Source organism: Cydia pomonella, chromosome 6, assembly GCF_033807575.1.
Source record: "Cydia pomonella isolate Wapato2018A chromosome 6, ilCydPomo1, whole genome shotgun sequence".
Taxonomy (NCBI): domain Eukaryota; kingdom Metazoa; phylum Arthropoda; class Insecta; order Lepidoptera; family Tortricidae; genus Cydia; species Cydia pomonella.
In genome coordinates, this window is record NC_084708.1 from 20,942,836 (window position 1) to 20,965,804 (window position 22,969).

The window sequence follows — 22,969 nt, forward strand, 5'->3', positions numbered from 1 at the left end:
TAAACGATAGATACAAAAACAGCTTCGACAGGAAAACATAACTAAGTATGTAATAATAGTATCAAGCAAACGCAAAAAAAAAAAAAATTCAATTTTTTCAATTTTTATTATTGTAATTTAGTTATAAGCTGTATAGGTATATGGATTCCTTATTGTCCGAAATAAATGAATTTTATTTTTATTTTATTTTTATTTATTTAAACGCGGATCAGTCCGCGCGATTTCGCCAACTATTACATACACCCATGACTCAGGAACAAATATCTGTGTTCATCGCACAATTAAATGCCCTTACCAGGATTTGAACCCGGGACCATCGGTTTCATAGGCAGGGTCACTACCCACTAGGCCAGACCGGTCGCCATAAAAGAATGAGAGAGTTGCAAGGATTGTAACATCAGAAGAGATTGTAACTCCTACTTACTTTACCTAATAAAAAGTAAGTATTTTGTATTTTGAAAATAGAAAATAGGTCCCAAAAACTATTTGAAATAAAATACAAAATAGTTTTCTTTAAAAGGTATTTAAATACAAAATACAAAATAGGTATTTTGCATTTTGTATTTGCATTTTAAATACAAGTATTTCAAATAAGTCACATCTCTGGTTTCGATGTATATATATATATATGTAAGTTAAAATGTTTTTCTACACTAAACTTCTTGTACTAACGGCCCGATTCGAAGAATGATTAAGACACGTTTAAGATCTTGGACAGATCGATAACTAAACGACATGTCAAAATTGACGTTTATTTCGATTCCGCTGTGATCCCAATAAGATCTATCTACGATATTTCTAACGTCAAAGTGACATTGGTTGCCCGAATCGAGCTGCTTCTGTCAATTATACGATACGATATACAAACGATATCTAAATGAGAACTTATCTAAACCAGAAGTTATCGTTATCGTATCTCATTCTTCGGGCCGTTACGTATCTTTCCTAAAAAATACATTTTAATTAAGTTTTAGATACCTAACTAGATATATTATAATATCTATTTCCCAATGATATAAATAAAAATCATCAACACCGTCCTAAAGCCCGATTCAGATTTTACTATCTGTTATGGATACGAACTGGTTTTGATTCGACCTCGAATACCGCTCAGTATGATTGGTGCATACGAAGTAAAATGAAAGTCGTGCGTGAGATGCGCGCCAAACACCAAGACAGGCGTCAAGGTCTTAACAAAACCAGTTCAAAACCATAACAAATCTTCAAATCTGAATCTAGCTTTTGATATTACCTTGTCCATTAGATTCAATGGCACTTATAGGCAGCGAGCCAGCAACAAATTTGCATGACCAATCGCTTCCCGGGCGAAAACGCGTACGAGTATAGTGGCTAACGGCTATGTATGATGAACCCTCGTGGTCGTCAGCTGCCACTCCGTTGGTGGGTTCAGGAATGGCAGCCAACGAAACACGTAAAAAAAAGTAGTCTTCGCCTCCCGTTTGATGCCTTGTCAGATGATAGTTTAGATTTTTTTTAATTTATTCATATCACAACAAAGTCAACAAATCACACAAAGAACTTAAAACTAAGATACACCACTGAAACTTGTTAAAAGAAGTTTATGCGTGGTGCAAATGCATCACTCCGCTCAGCTGCATGCTTAATGTGTAGTAAATACGTAAGTACAATTAAGGAAGGTGTGCTTATATAGGTAAACAAACGTATAGCAAGTAACATCCGCCATTACACATTCCCGTCCCTTATGTAAGATGAAATTTCTTGAATGCATTTTAACAAGATGCTATTGTGAATGACAAGACAAGACAAGAGACGCCGTTCCGGCCAGGGACATGCCTGTTCTGGTCTAGCTGGCATACCGGGGGACGTAATATTATGGTGAGCGACACTCCTCTTAAAATTACGGGAATCGGAATGGGAAAGGGATATTATAAGCAGCCGGCTATGCAGCCTAAAGCCAATATTGGAAGGCAGTTTTAAAAAAATCGTCAGTTGGTTGTATCGAGGTGGAAAGACCGTCAGTTGGTCGCATGAACATGATAGCATCTAAACTACCAGCTGACAAAATACAGTCGAGTTCATAAATATGTAAACATTTTTTCACCTTAATCCATTGCTATAAGGTAAAAAAATGTACATATAATTATGAACTCGACAGTATCAGACGGGAGGCGATGACCGACTATATATGCGCCTGGCCCAAGGTCTAATAGTTACCTTTCATTACGTTGAATTTTCTATATGAGTTCCATCGCATTCTCTTTGAGTACCTAGACTACCTGGACGATTGGACAATAGTGTTTGGAATGGCTTTGTTACAGCACAAGGAATATAATGTAATAATAAACACAATAGTATGTTATTGTATGTTATGAGTGTACTCCGCAATCTCGTCGCGCTGCGAAGACGATCGGGTAAGTTGGGGAGTGAATGGACAGTTTAAAATTAATATGAAATCATATTCAACCGAAAGTATTTGGTATTATGAATTTAAAAATATTTTTTTAGATTCTAATAAATTACTTAAAACGTGCGAATAAAAAAAGCTGATGTATACATACAATCTCATTAACCTTTTAACCACTTAGAATTTTTCATCGAGCGTTCTCGTGTCGCCGCCGGTACAAAGTTACAGGAAATTTTGTCTTATATTGGTATATAAGACAAAATTTCGTGTAACTTTAACTTTATAGGTAACCTTTTAACCGCCGTAGTCTGGTGACTACGGTGGTTAAAAGGTTACCTATATGAAATTCAAATGGATATTTTTTTTATTAGAAGAACATAACGAGATATTAATACTACGTCATGCTCTCTCGCAACCTCATACGTAATGCGTTTTGGCGTTTTTTACTATATGAAGTTTTAGTACACAATTAGTATTTAATTATAATCCAAAATATTGTAAGTACCTCTTTAATTTGAGAGTAAAATCCAAATGAAGTTAGGAATCTAACGGTTGGGTTGGTTAGTTACATTTTTATTTATCAAATAAAACCTGCAAATTATATCTTCTCGTAAAGATACGTAGGTCACTAGATAAGTTTTGCAATAGACAATATTAATGAAACAATGAGGTGGCCTATCACATATATATTTTAAAACTACATATATTTCCATAGACGATGTTTGGGCGGAAAATATTCACTTTATTTTTAAATTTGCTTATTAAAAAAAATATTTAAACTTTGAAAACTTCGGTGTGGGCTAAGGGCGATTTAAAAGCATATTTTATACAACATTTTCATTTCATACAATGTTAAGATTTTTAATAAGTAAATTTAAAACGAAAGTAAATGTTTTCCAGCCAATCATTGTCTATGAAAATATAGTTTTAATAAGTATATGCGATAGGCCACCTGTTTGTTTCATATTTGTCTATTGCAAAACTTATCTAGTGACCTACGTATTAGTGATGTGTTATAACTCCTGTAGGGCTAAGATGGTCGGCTCTTTATCATTTGTCACCATGTCTGTCACATTCTAACAAGTGATAAGAATGGAACCATACTGCCACTGCTGGTGGGATGGGATCCCAAATAGAAAAATAAACTGATTGCTACTTATCCAATAACAATAAAATAGACATGAATGTTAAACCTATTTACCAATCTTCTACTTACCCTTCATATTGTTTCACACATTCATTATACGTGTATTTTTTTTTAATTATTATTAAATTAAACGTAACAGTTCATGTGATATGTAGATACTGATTTTGTTCTGAAGACTAGTAAATAGAAATGTATGGCTCACGACTTCATTTTCTTTCTGCTATTAGTATGTATGTTAACATTATGTACTTAATAATGAATCTCCAGGTCTATGATTCTTAAGTAAGTATGTTAAGTACACTACATTTTACTTCAAATCCATTTGAATATGTGACTTTTTGTGTTCTTTAAAGAAAAAAAAAATACTGTTATCTCGATTTCTTTAACTTTACCTTTCACAAGCATTCTATTGTAAATCAGTACAGAGAGTAGGTTTAATTTTTATATTTCCTGGCAATTAAACTAAATAAAGCTTACTGTAATACAAGTTTAATGTAAGTACCTAATATAGAGTAGAACAGAATCTCTCGTTTACTGAAAAAGTAAATACCTATGCCGGAAGTCGGCAGGGTGCAAACCTTAATAAAAGGGTACAATTTTTGTTTAATTAACCAAGTACCAATTGTGTATGAAATCCTCATATAATAAAAAATACTATTAAAACGCAATGTGTGATTTCCAGAGAGCCTTATGTTCACGTTATTTTAAGACATAATTATTCTTATTTAATGTAGGGTGTCTATTTTGTCCCCAACCTACCTTATATTATCAAGTTGACAGCGCGACGAGATTGCGAACTCTAGTTATGTTATGAGCAGTTATTTCACGAACGTATATTGTTAATTGCGATGTAAATTAGTCGTGGAACGGTTACTTGTGGCTGAGCTGAATCTTCGTTTTCTAGCCATGAGTATTTTAATGAAATTTGGTGTTTGGGTTTATTGTGTCATACATGTATTTACAATTTTAATTTAACTTGCAATGTACCTATGAAACTAAATATGTATCATATGTATGTGTTTGTACGGGTCAAATCTTGCAAGTTAAATTTGATCTACTTTCCGGTTTCCGATGAAGCTGAAAATTTGCACGCATATGTAAGTCGCGTGACAATGCAATATTATGGTACCATCGAACTGATCTGATGATGGAGACAGGAAGTGACCATAGAAACTCTGTAATAAAACAACGCAACCTAACCGAGTTTGGGGTTGTTAGAATTGAAAAAAAAATGGCTCGATGGGTATTACTTGCCTGCGGATGAAAAAGTACAGTCAGCGATAAAACAAAAAAAATATGTGTCAGAAAACAGGTTCCATAATATGGTTAGTAACTCTTAAAAAAGCTTATAAATAAAAAAAAGCGTAAAAGCTTGTATTAAAAATGTTATTATTGCCAAAAATTTATTTCTCTACAGCAAACATCACTGTGTAGCACTTTGTTGATTAGTTGTAGTGGAGTAGGATTTCAAGCCAATACATTATAGTAGTATTTCAAGAATTAAGAGGGAGCGGAAAGCTAGGAAATTAAAAGGAAACGAAATACCTAGAAAATATACTTTTGATACAATTCCGCTAAAACTCTGAAAATAAATAAATAAAAACATAAAATATTTGCGTACAATCAGATCGACCTAGCCCTAAATTAAGCAAAGCTTGTTCTATATACATAATTAAAGAAATCAATAGCATATTTTGGAAAATATACTTCTGTTTAAAATTTTGCTCATCAGAACCCCTAGTGTAAATTTATTCGACAGCGTGACGTGACGTACGCGCGCGGGATTTAGAAACAACGCGCCAAGCGGGATGTTTTGGAAACTCAAAATCCCATTCATAATGAGACTTAACGCAAACGCGTACGTCACGTTTCACTATCGAATAAATTTACACGACGGGTACAGATCCCTCGACTATATCACTAGCTATTGTAATATTAAAATTATACTGGTATGTTATGCAAAGTAAAGATACACAACTGAAAATAAATGTAAATAAGACATATTTTTTTTTATATTGAACTAAAGTAAGGTTTTGTTCAGAGTCGGCACTTGCAAATATAATATTGTTTTCGTGTGAATTGGTTCATGGCATTTGCCCTTGATTGATGTAAAAATTAATTATGCGTTAGTTTTTCATGTTAAGGATGACTTACGCTATACCGGGCCTTAGAGTATTTATTTTATTGATAAAAATGTTTACCGAGTTTTGTATTTAGACAGGAGCCTTTAAGAGCTTACCCCTCTGTCGAAAACCTTGCACAAATGTGCATACTTTTGTAGAAACTGACGCTTACCTTACATGGCTATTTTTACGGTACGTACAAATGTACATTTGACGTGCCCCTCCCCCGCAAAAATCGGCAGACTACAGAAAATGGCAACCATAGCGTCTCCAGTTTAAATGCTCTAGGCGTCCGGTACTTACGTCATTTTCTATGACGCTGATCGGTGATCACGTGGTGCTTTCCATGGATACGAAGCGCCGGAAGGTCGTGTCCGGCCCCGGCCCGGTCTAGCGTCAGTCATCCTTTATATGACTTTATTCTCTTTTAAAGGCCCTCTTGGTGTTGGCTAAAGTTATTATTACAATATTAGCTTGGAAAAACATATAAACTTTAGGGCTCTAACCTTAGGTATATTAATTAAATTTTGTCACAGTAGCTACGGTAAAATTACAATATTGTAACTATAGTTTACATTTAATTACGATACCGATGGTTAATATTAAACTAGGACTAAATTGACCAGAGCAGAGGTTAACTGCTGATTATTTGGCGTTTGTTTAGGATATTGTTACACAAGAGGTAAACCTGAACCGTTATTAATTTTTGAATTTTAGAAGTAAACGGACTGTTTATTCACGTAATTGGGGTCCAAAGCGTACAACTATAGTATGACAGAATGACCATATAATTATTATTATTATTTATTAAAAACTGATCGGCGATTGGCTCTAGTCACACCTGATGGAAAGTGAAGACAGGGCCTAAGATGGAGCTCACCGGTCCATCCATCCATCCGGTCGGTCCGGATTATTATTCCTTTTTATTCATTGAACATCTTAGATTAGGTTTTTATAAAATATGAATATAAATATAAAAACACTTACAAAACAATACAAAATATACATAAACACGTACATTATAAAAAAACCTAACCTAGGGTGCCGCTCGCAGCGGAGCGGGGCTTGGGCCCAAGCTGCCGGTGGTCAGGGCTACAGAGAGAGGAATCGACGTACTGTACGCGCCGTGTCCAAAATGACTGCCTCCTGCATCTTATTAATTATTATTATTAATTCTTTATTTCAGATAAATTTTATCCATATAATTGTTAGTATGTCTTATAATAATCGAACGAGCGAGTGAAGTGTAGCGAAGTTTTTACATTCAACTTGAAACACAGTGCTGGCTCCGGAGCCAGCACTGTGTTTCAAGAGTGCCCCTGCACATCCCAACATTTCGATGCTTTTAAGCTGGACGTTCAGAGGATAGTTTGATGCGTGTCCCTAGCCAGCCGTGTGTTCCAAGTCAAATTTAAGAACTTCGCTTCGCTCGCTCATTCGATAATAAGTAAGTAAGTAAGTAAATATTCTTTATTGCACCAACAATTATGCATTTTACATACATGTACAACTACAAATAAATTTTAAAGGAAAATAGAACCAGGTAACAACAGGCGGTCTTATCGCTAAAAAGCGATCTCTTCCAGACAACAGACATACATACATACATACATACATACATACATAGGCAGGCGTACATAGGCTACGGATACTGCTTACCATCAGGCAGGCCGTATGCTTGTTTGCCACCGACGTAGTATAAAAAAAAACCTTTAGGAATAGTCCGTTCGATTTGAAGCTGGCTCGAAGCGGCTAATCTTTTGTCTATTGTTAACTAAAACAGCGCGTGCCACTGCCTGCAAAAAAAGGGTCGTATAATTCTAATTGGCACCTGAGCGCGGGCTAGTCCAACGCTCAAAAAACCAGTGTAGGTGTGCTCTCCGATAACACGCCTTTGTTACGCATATCGAGGACACATTTTAGACTGGTTCGGTAGCGTTCGACTCGCCGGCACTCAGTAACCGTATAGGGACTACACAAGAACTCGCAAATTATTTTTCCATTTGTTAATTTTGAATCTTATTTAAATTACCATTATTAAATGACCGGTGGAAGTGACCGGGCCCTTTTTTTGCAGGTAGTGGCACACGCAGTTTTAGTTAACAATAGACAAAGGATAAGCCGTTGGGGGCAACTACAAATCGAACTACTAAAGCAGGAAATGTAGAACTCATACAAAAGTCAACAGGTAGTGCAAAGAGCTAAAAATGGAGACAATTAAACACAAACACACATACTACATACTACTTATAAGTATTAAAACAATACCTAATACACTAATAAACATACAATATAATATAATATATATTTATTCTTACATAATTATATAAAATAATAATATGTAATAATTAGTTTCTACATATTATGAAGCGAGTCGTGTCACAAGCTTTTTTTTAATTCTTTATATGGTAACTTTTTTTGTGAGACGACTCGCTGTTTGGATAGACTAAACTTAGACGGTCTCAAAGCGAGACAGATATGGGTCGGTAATGAGCAAACAACAGGAAAATGACTTCGTCGTGACTTCACTGCGCTAAACATAGTACCTCCGTCGTTAGACGCATTAGTCTGCAATTTCATCTATGATAGATTCGTATCTGATATAAAGATATTTTAATAAGAATAAGTGTGGCATACGAGTATTAGACCGTATACTTGTGTTCCTGCCGGTGAGTAAGGTTGCCAGAACTCAACGAGGGTGCGGAGTGTTAGGATCGGCAACGCGCGTGTAATACCTCTGGAGTTGCAGGCGTACATAGGCTACGGAGACTGCTTACCATCAGGCGGGCCGTATACTTGTTAGCCACCGACGTAGTATTAAAAAATAGGAGTAAAAGTACGCAGACATTAAAAGTACATACCTATAGGTATACTAACACTATATTATCCCATACATTTTATTCATAAGAAAATAAGTAAGTCTGGCGGCTCTGGGATCTTGCTCTATTAAGGCTATATACCGCGATAAGACCGTTCAATCTGTCACTCATGTTATCAATTGATACCTAGATGTAAGATTATTTGCAATGCCCTAACAGGGTGCCATGTGTTTTCACACTCTAATATAACATCTATTATGTACCATGGTTTCGCAATAAAGATTTCTATTCTATTCTATTCTATTCTATTCAATTGACAATTGACATTGACAGCGCTTACTTCACCGCCGCAACAGTAATTTGGATGTTTAGGTCATTCTCAAATTATATGACTGCAGTTAGACGTAACTCCGTCAACCTTTTCATGCATTTAGTGATGTTTCACGGAGTTTAGACGCAGGCACAAATCAGGAGAATAACCCGTTTTCTTTTAAAATTACTTAATTATTTTACCATGCATGAACTTTAATAGAGACACGTAGACGTCAGTTATTTTTGGACACAATTCCTATTTTATAAATCATATAGAACTCTAAAAATTAGGTAAGTAGGTAACTTGACCGTGACGTCATTTGCTTGTGTTCCATATTGGCAAATACATAGTTTTAAGCCTTTATAAGGCAGAGGGAATATATTCCACCTGATTTTTAACTTTATTTCAAAGTGATAGGGTTCAAATTAACTTAAGCGTTATGCCTTATAAAGAGTTAACAGGTTGAAAAAAGAAACTCAATCGAAAAGAGTTAACGATTTGAAAAAGAAACAGAACCCCTAGTGTAAATTTATTCGATAGCGCGAGGTGGCGTATTCGCTTGCGTTAAGTCTCATTTTGAAACCGCGCCAAGCGGGACGTTTTGGAAACTCTAAATCCCATACAAAATGAAACGTATCGCAAACGCGTAAGTTACGGCACGCTATCGAATAAATTTACACTAGGGGTACTGATTTGACTAGTAGTCAAGCCAATACAGCAACAGTTACGCAGTTGGCACCCGAACGCCACCTTCAGTGTGGCACGTCGGCCATGGGAAGGCCATGGAACAACACCTGTCTACCGTTTTACGGTATCTACGGTGTAATTTACCAGTTCATGATCACAATTACCGTCAGCATAATGTAACAGCAACTGTACAGTATTCCCTTGCTAGCCTAGTTAGGCGAGGCCTCAGTTAAACCAGTTTAACATGGTTTTGGTAAAATAAAATAAATATAATATAACCTTGAAGAAACAAATACCGACTCCAAAAAGGAAAATATTTAAACACCCGCCCCTCCCCTTGCCGTTATCCCGAACTGATATGTTTCTGTATTTAAAATGTATATTTATATTATTATCTTAGTAGTCTCGACTTGTGTATTCTTATGTCCACTCTCGACAATCCAGCATCAAACTAATTGTTTTTATTTAGCCCAATTATTGACTGCTTTTTAATATGATATATTGTAAATCTTGACATGTTAAACTATGTGAAATAAATGAATTAATGGTAGAGAATGCCTTAAGGCGTTAAGTCCGCTATGTCAATGGAATTTGCGAACTAAGTAAACAAACCGCCATATTAAAGTGACAGTTCAATATGGCGGTTTGTTTACATAGTTAGCAAATACCATTGACGGCGATCTTAAGTCACAACTATCTAGTGTAAAGAGGCCCACTGATTAACAGTCCACCGAACGGTATCGACGTGTCAGTTGTTCGGAACTGTCGAGTTTTTGTTCTACCTGACAGGCACATACCGTCCAGCGGACTGTTAATCAGGGGGCCCCTTAAGATGTAACTAAGCAAACCTCGTTTTCAAGGTTCAGGGTTGACAAAAATATGTATCGTTAGTACTTAACTTCGCCTTCACATTCACCATAGATTGTATCTTGAGTTTCATAGGCATATTCAACATTTATTATTTGGAATAAGTTGAAGTATAATTTTCATAATAATAAAATTATAAGGCGACGTTGGGGACAGGTGGCGAAGATAGGTTATTATAGAATTTCCTTCTTACTTACAACCTATTTTTACCCAGCTCTTTTTATTGTGAATTCAATGGTTGAAGAATTCTTGGTAAAATTAATATTTTACTTCGGCAAAGTACCAACAATAAAGTTAGGGTTACCAACGGTAGATACTTTTCCAACCATGATTTTCAATAAATTGTGACATTAATAAAGGGTTTGGTCGTAAGCCTGTAATTGTGGCTATGTATTTATAAGATACCTTTGGTACGGACAGCTATCCCGCCCTCTGTATTCCCTGATAAATATGACCTCGGTCTCTTTAAAGCAAGAGATAATAGGCTACTATTGAACTGGTGAGCACCATCATAGGCCCTGTCTTCACTTCCCATCGGTGTAGAGCCAATCGCTCATCAGTTTATAATCAATAGAAGTTGAAAAAAATATACACATACTTACGCTCATGTACGGAATTTTCCACAGAGGGATTTGGCCGCATTAACTTATTGATTAAGTTGGTTAATATTAATTAACCTGTCTTATCTCAAATAAACATAGGAAAAATGTTTTTTATAGAAATCATCTTCTTGCCTAGACCCCCTCTCCCCCCACCCCTCTCCCTGCCATCGTCGTCACGAAAGAGAATTAAGAAGACCAAGAGTTCTCACTCCAAACAACGGTTTTGTTACCAAAAATACTATTATTTTCGTCTTCATCTAGTGTCAAGTAGCGGAACTCTCAGTACTGCTACTCGACCATAGATGTCGCAGCAAACAAAAAGTCTAATACTCAAAGATTTTCGACTAGTAATATTATAACCATGGTAAGCGTAGGAGTTAAAAATTGAGTTCCGGTTACTCTAGTTACAATATTAGCGGAAAATCGTTAAGCATTAGACTTTTTGTTTGCCGTGACATTTATTGGCGAGTAGCAGTATTGAGAGTTCCGCTACTTGACGCTAGATGTAGACTACGAAAATAATAGTATTTTTGGTAACAAAACCGTTGTATGGCGTGAACACTCTTGGTCTTTTTAATTCTCTTTGGTCGTCACTGATATGGGCGTCAGGGAAAATATTCGCATATCAGGAATTTTGTCAGGTAATTCTAAATTTGAATCTGGTAACCCTATGTTGGAATGGAACATCTTACTCTTCAGAAGATGACAAATGTCGGTACAATGCAAGACTTTAATATGTATTTCGTCAGGTGACAACCAAGCTTAATTACTACCACAAGTTCAGATGCTATAACGAACCGTACTAGCACCAAAACAAGGTTGATTTTTGTTTAAGTAATAATTTAAGTTGTCACATGACGATTTGTTAATTATGTATGATAACATACATTTCAATTAAAAACAATGGCAATGTCTTTTTATCATCACAAGATCCGTGCTTCACGGATATGGCAATATCCAGAAAATATGAATAATGAGAGCTGATATCGGAGACCCCTCATAGCTAGTGATAAGACAAGATATGTGACCCGGAGATGAGAAAAGTACACCAATTAACATACTAATTAAAAACTCCTTTATCAAAATATGCTCCATCCTCGTGGCGCCCAATGTATACCTAATTTGTTTTATTGTGGAGTTAGGTATCAGTCTATTTTATACGTAATTAATTAAAATATTATAATAGGCTTACATCGAAAGTTCTAGAAAGTAGGTATACTTACTTTAGGTACCTATGTCATGAATATAACCCACAGGAAAACACATCCCCGTATCCAAGAAATACTTTTTCAGGCGCTTTTTTAAATCTACTTTTTTTGGGTTTTTGTACTGTGTCCGCGGGCAAAGTGTTCAGTAAATGAAAATGTTTCTTAAGTGTCCTATCTGCGTAATAAGTATGCTGTCGACGATTGCCATGTTGGCTACTCGGTCGGGCTGGTATTATGACTATATTGGACTAGATCCTTGCGTTCCTGGACTTCCTGGCTGTCAAGATTTAAGTTTTAATCCCACTGGTAAAATTTTACATATTTTAAATGATTGTCTGTAGTCATTTTTGCAACTGTAGTTTTAGAAAACGGATTTATAGCATTATAAGGCTAACGTACTACAGAAGTATTTAATTTATAAATACTTTTCAACATGCCAACAGGAATTTTAAAACTAAGATGATAAAATTTGCTTAAAAGTATTCTTAATTTATTACGAATGAAATCTACATGTGTCCTCCGCCGTACGGTATGATGGTAGTTCTTACCTACGTAACAGCGCAATGAAACGGTGTCCGTCGCTTTCTATCCCGCGGTTTTAAAAAGTGACGTTTATTTTGTCACGTGTACAAAGTTATCCATAATACGCCTGCTCGAGACGTTTTCGTCGATTGTCATTCCAACACTGTGCCATGTAACACTACATACTAACACTCTTAACTCTTTCTATGAGCTGAAATTTACATGTTACGCGATTATTATTACTATGAAAACAATGGAAACTCTGGGTGAAAATGGATAGGGTAGCGTTCTTAGGTAACAAGTATGGAGAATGTATTAGTATAAGTTTAGTATTCTCGGCATTTAGTTATTGAACTATTATTAATATGTACGTATAGAACCGGCACAGAGAACCAGTATTTGGCGCCATGAGTTATTGTTGTTTTGTCAAAAAAAACATAAAAGCGGAGCGTGAATTTCGCGACCTAAACGCATAAGCGCCATTAATTCTTCGACGCTTACGACTTTTTAGTCGCGTGGTACAGGTTGCGAATGCGACAATTTCATGATTTAATGAATGATTTGATGAATTTCATGGAAATATAGGCTAAATTTGAACAGCGAAGATTTTTCTGTATTCGAACTTAATCTTTGTCACTTTGACATAAAGTGCCCATGTCGGTGACTAGTGCAGCGTCGAGCACTAGTACTTCTACCTTAATAACTCAATACATTTAGTACGCTTACATTATAGTGAAACCACTTACAACGCCATCGACGTCCTGTACGAGCCTGCAGGTCTGCTGGAGGTCGGTGCCGGCGCGTAGCGCGTACAGGGCGTCCGCGAAGACAGTCCACAGGCTGTTCACGTGCATCAGGTAGCAGAAAGGCCCGCAGCTCGAGCCCTGCGGTACTCCGCAGCGGAAAGGCTGCTCTTCGCTGAGCGCCGTCTCGACCTTCACGCGGAAGGACCGGGCGGAGAGGTTGTTGCGGAACAATTGGTTCAGCGACCGCCCCGCCCCGCACTCCTGATTTGAACAAAGAATCGGACTCTTAGTCCATTGAATAAAAAGTTCTAGAGTGCGTGAGTTAGTAACGTAAGATGTTTCTTCGGAAACATGTCAAGAGTCCCTAGGTAATAAACATACTAAAACCCCGGGACACTAGGAGGAGCCCCGGAGTGGGGGGAGGGGGGGAAAGGGTCCATTTTTTCATTTTTCGCTTAAATCTCAAAAACGGTACATGTTAGAGAAAAACTTTCAAGGAAAAGTTGAAAGGCCATAAAATTATCTACAAGTTGTACCTAAATCATTTTTTTCTATTCCCAGCCGTTTCTGAGTTACACGCAGTAAAAAATGATTTTGGCTCAAACAATTTCCCCATACTACATACCCATGTTTATCACATCAATCGATCAAAAAATATTTCTTTCTTCCAAAAAACTCAAATGTGCAACTTGCGACCGGTACTGATAGATTGCTCTTAATTAGGTCTATAATTGGTAAAATAAACACATTCCTCCATGGAAGCCTTTAGGAGGAATCGATTGTCAAAATATTATATTAGGGTAGTTTGAGTTACTGAACTTGATCTTTTTATTTTTTTCTTCCAAAAAACTCAAAAGTGCAACTTGTGACCGGTACAGATAGATTGCTCATAATTAGATCTATCATTGATAAAAATACCAGATTCCACCACGGAGGCGTTTACGGGGAATTGAATTTTATTAGGGTAGTTACGATACTTGAACTTTTTATTTTTTTTCTTCCAAAAAGCTCAAAAGTGCAACTTGTGACCAGTACTGATAGATTGCTCTTAATTAGGTCTATCATTGGTAAAAAAAACACATTCCTCCATGGAAGCCTTTAGGAGGAATCGATTGTCAAAATATTATATTAGGGTAGTTACGCAACTTGAACTTTTTATTTTTTTTCTTCCAAAAAGCTCAAAAGTGCAACTTGTGACCGGTACCGATAGATTGCTCATAATTAGGTCTATCATTGATAAAAAAAACCAGATTCCACCATGGAGGCGTTTAGGAGGAATTGAATTTTATTAGGGTAGTTACGATACTAAGTTGGTAAAATAAAAAGTTTTCGAATTTTTCACCTTTCATGGGATGTAGCTCGAAAACGGCTGGGAATAGAAAAAAATGATTTAGGTACAACTTGTAGATAATTTTATGGCCTTTCAACTTTTCCTTGAAAGTTTTTCTCTAACATGTACCGTTTTTGAGATTTAAGCGAAAAATGAAAAAATGGACCCTTTCCCCCCCTCCCCCCACTCCGGGGCTCCTCCTAGTGTCCCGGGGTTTTAGTATGTTTATTACCTAGGGACTCTTGACATGTTTCCGAAGAAACATCTTACGTTACTAACTCACGCACTCTAGACCCCCCTTGGAGGGACTCATTCAATGGACTATCTAGAATGTCGAATCGAATGTCGAATTTACAAGATAAGATATCGTTAAGGAACATATGAAATACATTCAGTTCCATCAATCTACTGTTAAGAGCCCGGTAATGATTTTAGAGCAAAAATGTAAAATTGATAGATTTAGTCTTTGAAATTGTACACCTTTTGTTACGTAATATCTAAATAACAAGTATTGGTTTCTATTAGCACGTCTTCTCGTCTTGCCTTTTAATAATGAGGTCACAAGCGTGCGTCCCCGGTAATATGTGACGAGAAGGGACAGTTTTTAAAAAATCATCAAAAATTATGGTGATAAATCATACAAAATGATGTATAAGAACAGTTTCAGCAAATATTGTAGATTGTTTAAAATTACGTTGAAATTAAGTAAAAAAATGAAATTGATTTCGTCTAAATTTCATTTACACTGCTTCAAATTTATAATAACAAAAATGTAGTTTATTAAAGCTGAAGTACGTGATATGTGTAATACAAAATAACCATTTTTAGCAGTCCAAACATTACGAAATTTACAAATAAGAGCTTTAATATCAGTGCTTTAAGCGCGTTATCTAAACGTCCATCATAAAAAACATCATTACTAATTAAGTGAGTCTGTTTAAAAAAAAATGATTTATTAAAATGAAAGATAACAAGACGTGCTAATAGTAACCAGTACTTGTTATTTCTAATAGTTAACAAAAGGTGTACTATTTCATCAACTAAATCTATTAGTTTCACATTTTTGCTACTAAAATCGATAACGGCCTCTTAATACTTTAGATTTTATCAATACATAAAATACGATCGTTTAGCTATTCACTCACTGACACAAACCTCTAGGATGGTCCGAGAGAACCAGGAGGGATGACGGACTAACCAGTGGTGGGACTACCGTCTAAATAAAACCACCAACGAATGCCGGCTCCTCCTTGTAGCGAAGCGCCTCGGGGTCGCTATCAGCTTTTGACCGCGTGCGCCCCGGCGGAATCTAAGTCCGACCCTCGGAGTTTGTATCTTCACAACAAAGGATGCAGTAAGCTCATGCAGTCAACTGTATTTTTACTCAACTGCGTCAGAGAAGGTAATGTTTGTCGAGCGTATGTATGTACATTATATATGTCCATTTATTTGGTACGCCCTACAGTCCAAACGGCTGGACGGTTTCTGACATATGAGGTGTCGTTGAATTTGTCAGAATTGTGGTATGGGACATAGGCTACATAAATTTGGAAAATGGCGCCCTCATATGAAACCAATAATATCACCACCAAAACATATAATTAATTTACTTGTTATAATAGTAAACTTAAAGCCATGGTATATAAAATTGAAATTAACAAACCACTTACATTTATTCTAGGTACCTACATAATATATGCTACCGTAAAAACATATTTCAAGTGAAAACGCATTTTCCTGAGTTAAATAAGACTAGTTTTCCGTATCACCTTGATGAAAACGCGTTTTCACTAGTTAAAACTACTTTTCACCGAGGCCTTACGAAAAACTAGTTTTAACAAGTGAAACGCGTTTTTACTGAAGCGATACAGAAAACTAGTTCTTTAGGATTCCGTATTAAAAAGGTACAAAAGTCAGTCCGTCTATCACATCGCTAAATATCTCGTGAAATACTTAAGCTATCGATTTGAAATTGGGAATAGTCATAAACAACGCTAACCCAAACATATCGAAAGTGATATTTTACTATTTTATTTTGATTAACTATGGAAAGTTACTAATTACTAAAAGGGGGAAAATTTTAAAAGTCTAGATACTAAGATCAAGTGGGGTATCATTTGAAAGAGCTCAAATTTTCTTAATGAAAATGCCACATCACATTAACATTTTAATAAATATTACAGGAAAAATGTTATCACACCTCTATCATGATAACTTTTTTTATAACTATTAAAACACATTTTCTTATTTAATTTACAATTTAACCCTCTTTGCTAAGAACTAAACTTTCTATGAGATTAGACCACATTTTCACTAGACTTAAATACAAAATATAAAACCGTGATCACCTTTTATATTGTTTTTTAGCTCCCGATATTTCGTTCGACACAGTTACATGCATCTTGTTCGCGTGTAACTCACCGTCCCGGTCGATTTAAATCTAGTAAAACTAACCGTGAATCGTTCAAAACTGTCAAAAAGACTTTCTTTCAAATAAAACATTTTATTTTTACCGGTTCACATGAAAAAGAATCACCTTTAGAAACAAATATACATACAGGTCGCGCACATTAGGTAGCTAATTTGCCGATAGATGGCGCTGTACATTATTATACTTAGTATACTTCTGGTATAATAATATATATATGTATATTATGCCTTTTCCTGCTTATATTTACAGAAGATAATTTGAAGTTTGTACGGCACCCTCACTCTACACACACTTGACCAGTTTTTATTAACTAGTGAAAACCCATTTTCCCTATGAACTGTCCGGCTCCAATTTGTTAAATATTAGAAAGTTGTCTAAAATAGCAGACACGTATTTTTTTAGCTGCCCAACCGTTGCGAGGAATTGTCCTCCAAAATACTGAAAAGTAACTAAATCCTCTAACTTCTGTAAAATTATGTTCAAGCAAATTGCTATAAGTGGTTAATTACCCTGATTTTTTTATATATTTCGGAACATGAAAATAGTTGTTTTACTAGGGGGCAAAGTTGTTGTTTAACCGCTCGTGCTAATATTCCATTCGATTCCATTCTATTCCAAAATATAAAGCACGAGCGTAGCGAGTGGTTCGAAAAGTGGAATTTTGAGCTATGCGAGGGTTTCAAAGCATGAGGGTTAAACAAATTTGCCCCTAAGTTAAACACAAAAAAATTTACCACACTAACTCGAAGAAAATACTAATTGTAAGATATCAAACAAAATCAAATCAAAATGAATGTCATTAAATATTCATCATTTAAAAGTCAAGTGCAATCTGCTAGCTAACATAAGAAAACTCAACTCAACATTTGCATCAAATTACTTTGCCCCACATGTGGATAAAATGAAACTTTCTCATCAGTTTTTGGACAATAAAGAGAGCCTTTACTAGCTGGTGTGGTGAAAAAATATGAGTACCTAGTTTTGTTATATCGGCTCAAACTCATATTTTCCTAATAAAAAGCACCCTTCAGAGTTTTATATTTTTCATCGTTGAAGACACACTTTTGTTATTTTATTAGCTAACTATTTTTGAAAAATATGAGTATATGGTCAGCCTAGTGTACAAATGTAAAAATAATAAAAATATTTAATATATATAATATTGTTAAATTGTATAATTTAATATTGTTAAATTGTGTCTTGGGGGCGTGTAAGTAAATATATTTTTGCAATGGCGGATTTGCAGTCTTGTCCTCCCAAGGCCCCATTAGGCCTTACAGCAACTCCAGGCCAATTCGAACTTTAAGATACGTCAAAAATTTCCTAAACATATGATATGGATTGGATATGTCAGTGTCAAAAGTGACGTTTTTGTTTGAATCAGGCCGATCATATAGACTGCCTCGCTGCTATACCCCTAAGACCTACTGGGCCTTAGAGCAAATCTGCCACTGTACTTTTGGAATGTTGGCTAGTCAAGATGTTTGTGTACTCGACTGTACATGGCAATGTATTGAAAACACTGGTATCAGTAGGGGTAACCTCTGTAACCTTTTCCTTTATAAATATACGCTCGCTGGAAATCGGGTTCAGTTTCGTCCGGTGAAGCAAACTCGGTCGCCGCCGGTGCGCGAATACTTTCGACACAAAAAATCGGGTTCGCGTTTCGACGATGGATACCCGAAACAACGTCACTTTATGTGACTCGCACAAATTCAAACTCGTTAAACTCAATGTAGTCAAGTTTGCGTATATGCACCTAGCTGCATTGTATGGAGCCTATTTATGTTTTACATCCGCAAAATGGGCGACAATAATATGGGCGTTCTTATTGCTTGAAGGAGCAAAACTTGGAATAACGGCTGGAGCACACAGACTTTGGTGTCACAGAGCATACAAGGCCAAAATGCCACTGCAGATTATCCTCTTGATTTTAAATAGCATCGCGTTTATGAATACAGCCATTTATTGGGTGAGAGACCATCGTATACATCACAAGTATACCGACACGGATGCTGACCCTCACAACTCAAGACGTGGCTTCTTCTTTTCGCAAATAGGATGGTTGTTCGTTCGAAAACACCCACAGGTCATGGAAAAAGGAAAAACAATTTACATGGAAGACATTTACAGTAACAAACTATTAGTGTTCCAAAGAAAATATGCCATTATTGTCATCGGACTGTGGGCGTATGTTATACCAACAGTTGTCCCGATGTATTTTTGGAATGAAAGTTTGAACAACTCTTGGCATATTTGTACGATGCTTCGTCACGTTCTCACCATCAACCTCATTTTCCTGGTCAACAGCATCGGGCATAAATGGGGAAATCGACCATTTGATAAGAGTATTAGACCTGTCGAGAATGTTGCTGTTTCAATTTTGTCTACGGGAGAGTGTTTCCACAACTACCACCACGTGTTTCCCTTTGACTACAAAGCGTCGGAACTCGGAGACACCATGTTTAATGCTGCTACCATATTCATCAATTTCTTTGCCTGGCTTGGTTGGGCTTATGACTTGAAAATAATTCCGGATAAGATGATTATTGCGAGATCGCAAAGAACTGGCGATGGGAAGAACCTATGGGGATGGGGAGATAAAGACCAAACCGAAGAAGAAACCAAGAATGTAGAACTGTTATATTGTAAAAATTAGATATTGCCAGGTACCAGATATTCAACTAAATTTTAATTTTGCTAAAATGCTCTTTTCCACAAACTATGGGGTCGAAAAAACCAATTTAGTTATCCTTCATCGTTTCTCGAACTTTTTTAACTCTATAAGGTAACCTTATTACTTATAGCTAAAACGATTTTACCAAAATTAATAAAATAAGGACTCGATTCAGTATGTATATATTTACAGGTGATATGCCAAACTTTAGAGAAAGAGAGTTTTTTTTAGTTCACTAAAAATGAGCCTAAAAACAAACGTTATTAGATTTTCTTAAAATTAAGCATATTTATAGCAGGATCGCTAGAGGTTTATATTATTATGTATGTGAATGTTCAATTTGTTTCTAAATGCAGACTTACAGGTTTTCATATTAAGAATATTTGTTTGTTTTTTTTTTTCTTATTTGACAAATCTTTATTTATCTTTGTTTGTTCATTAGGTATACCTCCTGAACAAACAGAGATAAATAAAGTGCTCTCTGTTACATACATTACGCTAGGTCCTTTGGGCGTAACCCGTTCTATTTTTACAAAGTTCTTGTTAGTATTTCTTAAACACTGTTTGAATTTTCGTTGTGTGAAACAAACGTCTGAATGTATTTTACTTCTTAAGATCTTTCTTACGAAAATGCATGTTGAGTAGATGTAACTTAAATTCACACACTCGTCTAACTTAAATTGAAAAGTTGTACTTTATTGCATAGAAATTGAGTGTTCATTTTATAGTCATATGTAAATAGTGGCTTAATGGAATTATTTTGAGATATTTGTTATTTTTGTAGATTGGTTTTCGCAACATCCATTTCTCGATTAAATAATATATGTATATGTATAGGTAAAGAACGGACGCTTTCCATATAGATGTTCGTGCATTAACCCGCATGTTGCTAACTACATTGCTTGATAGATATATTGCTGTCCCGCCCATAATGCTAATTGTCAATGTCTTTGTGCGTACTTGAAAGTAATATAATTATGCGCATGCAATAGAGAAAGCAACAGAAGGGGCTATGTACGGAAATCTATATGGAAAGCGTCTCTGCTTTAGAAGTTGACATACGATGCAATATACAAAAGAACGACTCATTTCGTTGAACCCAGACATCGAAACCCTAAAACGGTTGAAACCTATCTTTTGACGATCAATACCTATAGCTATGTAAATTAATTTTAGAAACAAAGACAACAATGAATTTATTTGCATTTGGACGTTTAATATATTTAGGTTAATGAAAATCTAGCTTGCCACAGTACTTATATAAATATTTATTTAGCTCTGTGACAGATATGGCTAATTTCCATTGTTTAGATATTGTATTCAAAATCGTTTTGTATAGGGTGCAATAGGTTCAATTAGCTAAGTTTTTGAATAATCGTTTAGATTCATTGACATATATCTAAAGACAGGCCTTACGGGCACTAAGAATGGTGCTAGTTCAGTTTCGAATTCGAGCCAATCGTGCAGTCTAACGGAACTAGTTGCGACCAATCGCGCGCGTGATGCGATCTTAACAACCAATCGCGTTGTGGCGTTAGACTTAGATATATGTCCATGTTTACATTACAATACGGTCGTTAAAAAAATAATATAATACCTAAGCAATCTTGAGGCCTTACTGCATTACTAAATTTCATCGATTCGAAACCCGATTTTTTTGACTTCGCTCGATTGAAAAAAAACACGAACAAAGGTCTAAAATTCACTTTTAAAAAATGCACAAAAGATAAAAATACGAAAATGGCTTCTAAAACTGTGCAATTTTATTTTTATTTCAACTTGTCCTATCCTTTTTTTAAACTTAAAAAAAATTATATTCGCGTTCCGCAGCCATCTATCTTTTTCACGCTTATTATAATATAATTATTTGTAATATTACATACAAGCAAAACATTTTATATTAGTTTTGTATTTTATATTTTAGCATAAGATTTTTTCATCAGATGTAAAAAAAAAGTTAAAATGTGTTAATATCTAGAGAGGAAAATGAGGACTACGTTTGTATGAAAAAGCGGTCATCCCCTTTCCTCTTAACATTCTAACTTGCCTTTAAAAATGTTGTAGTTGTTAAGAAGGTTCCTTACTAATTATCTATCTGGGGATCTTGATCTTTACTCTTTTCGAAAATTTTGTATGTATTATATCTTATTAATTAACTTACTTTAAAAAGTCATCTAATATATTCCAATACTAATTGTATTTCAGTATAAATTTTGTTACTGTTAATGGTAGGGGAGCCCAAGAAGGTATTTTTTGTAGTTACTCGTGCGTGTCAGATTGAGATATGAGTGATATTTGGCTACCTTATTTGGTTTCGAAAATCGTTAAGTATATTGTGGATTTGGTCATTTTGGTCCAAGTTAATGGTATAATACGTGCTTATTACTTAATCTGACAATTATTTGTACGCATTTACTTACTGAAATAAAAAACCTTATATAACCTTTTATTCTTCCTATCATCTGATCCAATAAGTCTCTACGACGCTTGAGTAACAAACAATTTAGCATACGCCGGCTACCATAAGAAAGTTCTCTACCAAATTATCCACGTAACAATTTTCTATTTATTATTACAAAACAACTTTTAAAAAAAAATTAAGTTAGAATTAATGTAAAAACATTCAATTATAATTGTATTTAATATAAAATAAAAAAAACACTTTTCATTTAATTAATGTTTCATTAAAGCTCTATGATATAATTATTCAATTCTAAATGTGTGTCAACTTACCACAGCACGTGTTTTAAGATATCACGGTATTAGGAGAGTTGAAACAAACTGGAGTCATGCACAAAAAAAGTGTTTTTAAATAGTTCCAAGTACAATTTAGTTTTTAATGGGCGCGCTGCGTGGGAAATAGTGATAAGATAAAGCAGATTTCGCATATCTTTTTACAACAGAGTTGAATGACCAAAAAAGTAAAATTTGTTTCAACTCTCATCGGTCTCCCCTACTACCTATCTGAATAGGCCTACATGCAATGTTTTTCACTTCACTTCATAGTCGGCCAAAAGAAACAAAAGGACAGAGGTTTCCCTCCAGCTATCTATTGCTCGGCACGTTTTTGGAGGTGAGAGCGCAATCTACTTTTTATGATTTAGGAGGCAA

General features: G+C 35.4%; 1 protein-coding gene across 1 annotated transcript; it reads left to right on the top strand.

The window, feature by feature from the left end:
* The first annotated feature begins 18,522 nt into the window (after positions 1 to 18,522).
* On the top strand, positions 18,523 to 22,569 carry LOC133519251 (acyl-CoA Delta(11) desaturase-like). Its single transcript, XM_061853242.1, has one exon. It carries the CDS (start codon positions 18,854 to 18,856, stop codon positions 19,838 to 19,840), a length of 987 nt encoding a protein of 328 aa, XP_061709226.1. The 5' UTR covers positions 18,523 to 18,853; the 3' UTR covers positions 19,841 to 22,569.
* The last annotated feature ends 400 nt before the right edge of the window (positions 22,570 to 22,969 follow it).

Excerpts from the sequence above, each read along its gene's own strand:
- LOC133519251 (XM_061853242.1), top strand. The coding sequence starts at position 18,854 with ATGGATACCCGAAACAACGTCACTTTATGTGACTCGCACAAATTCAAA.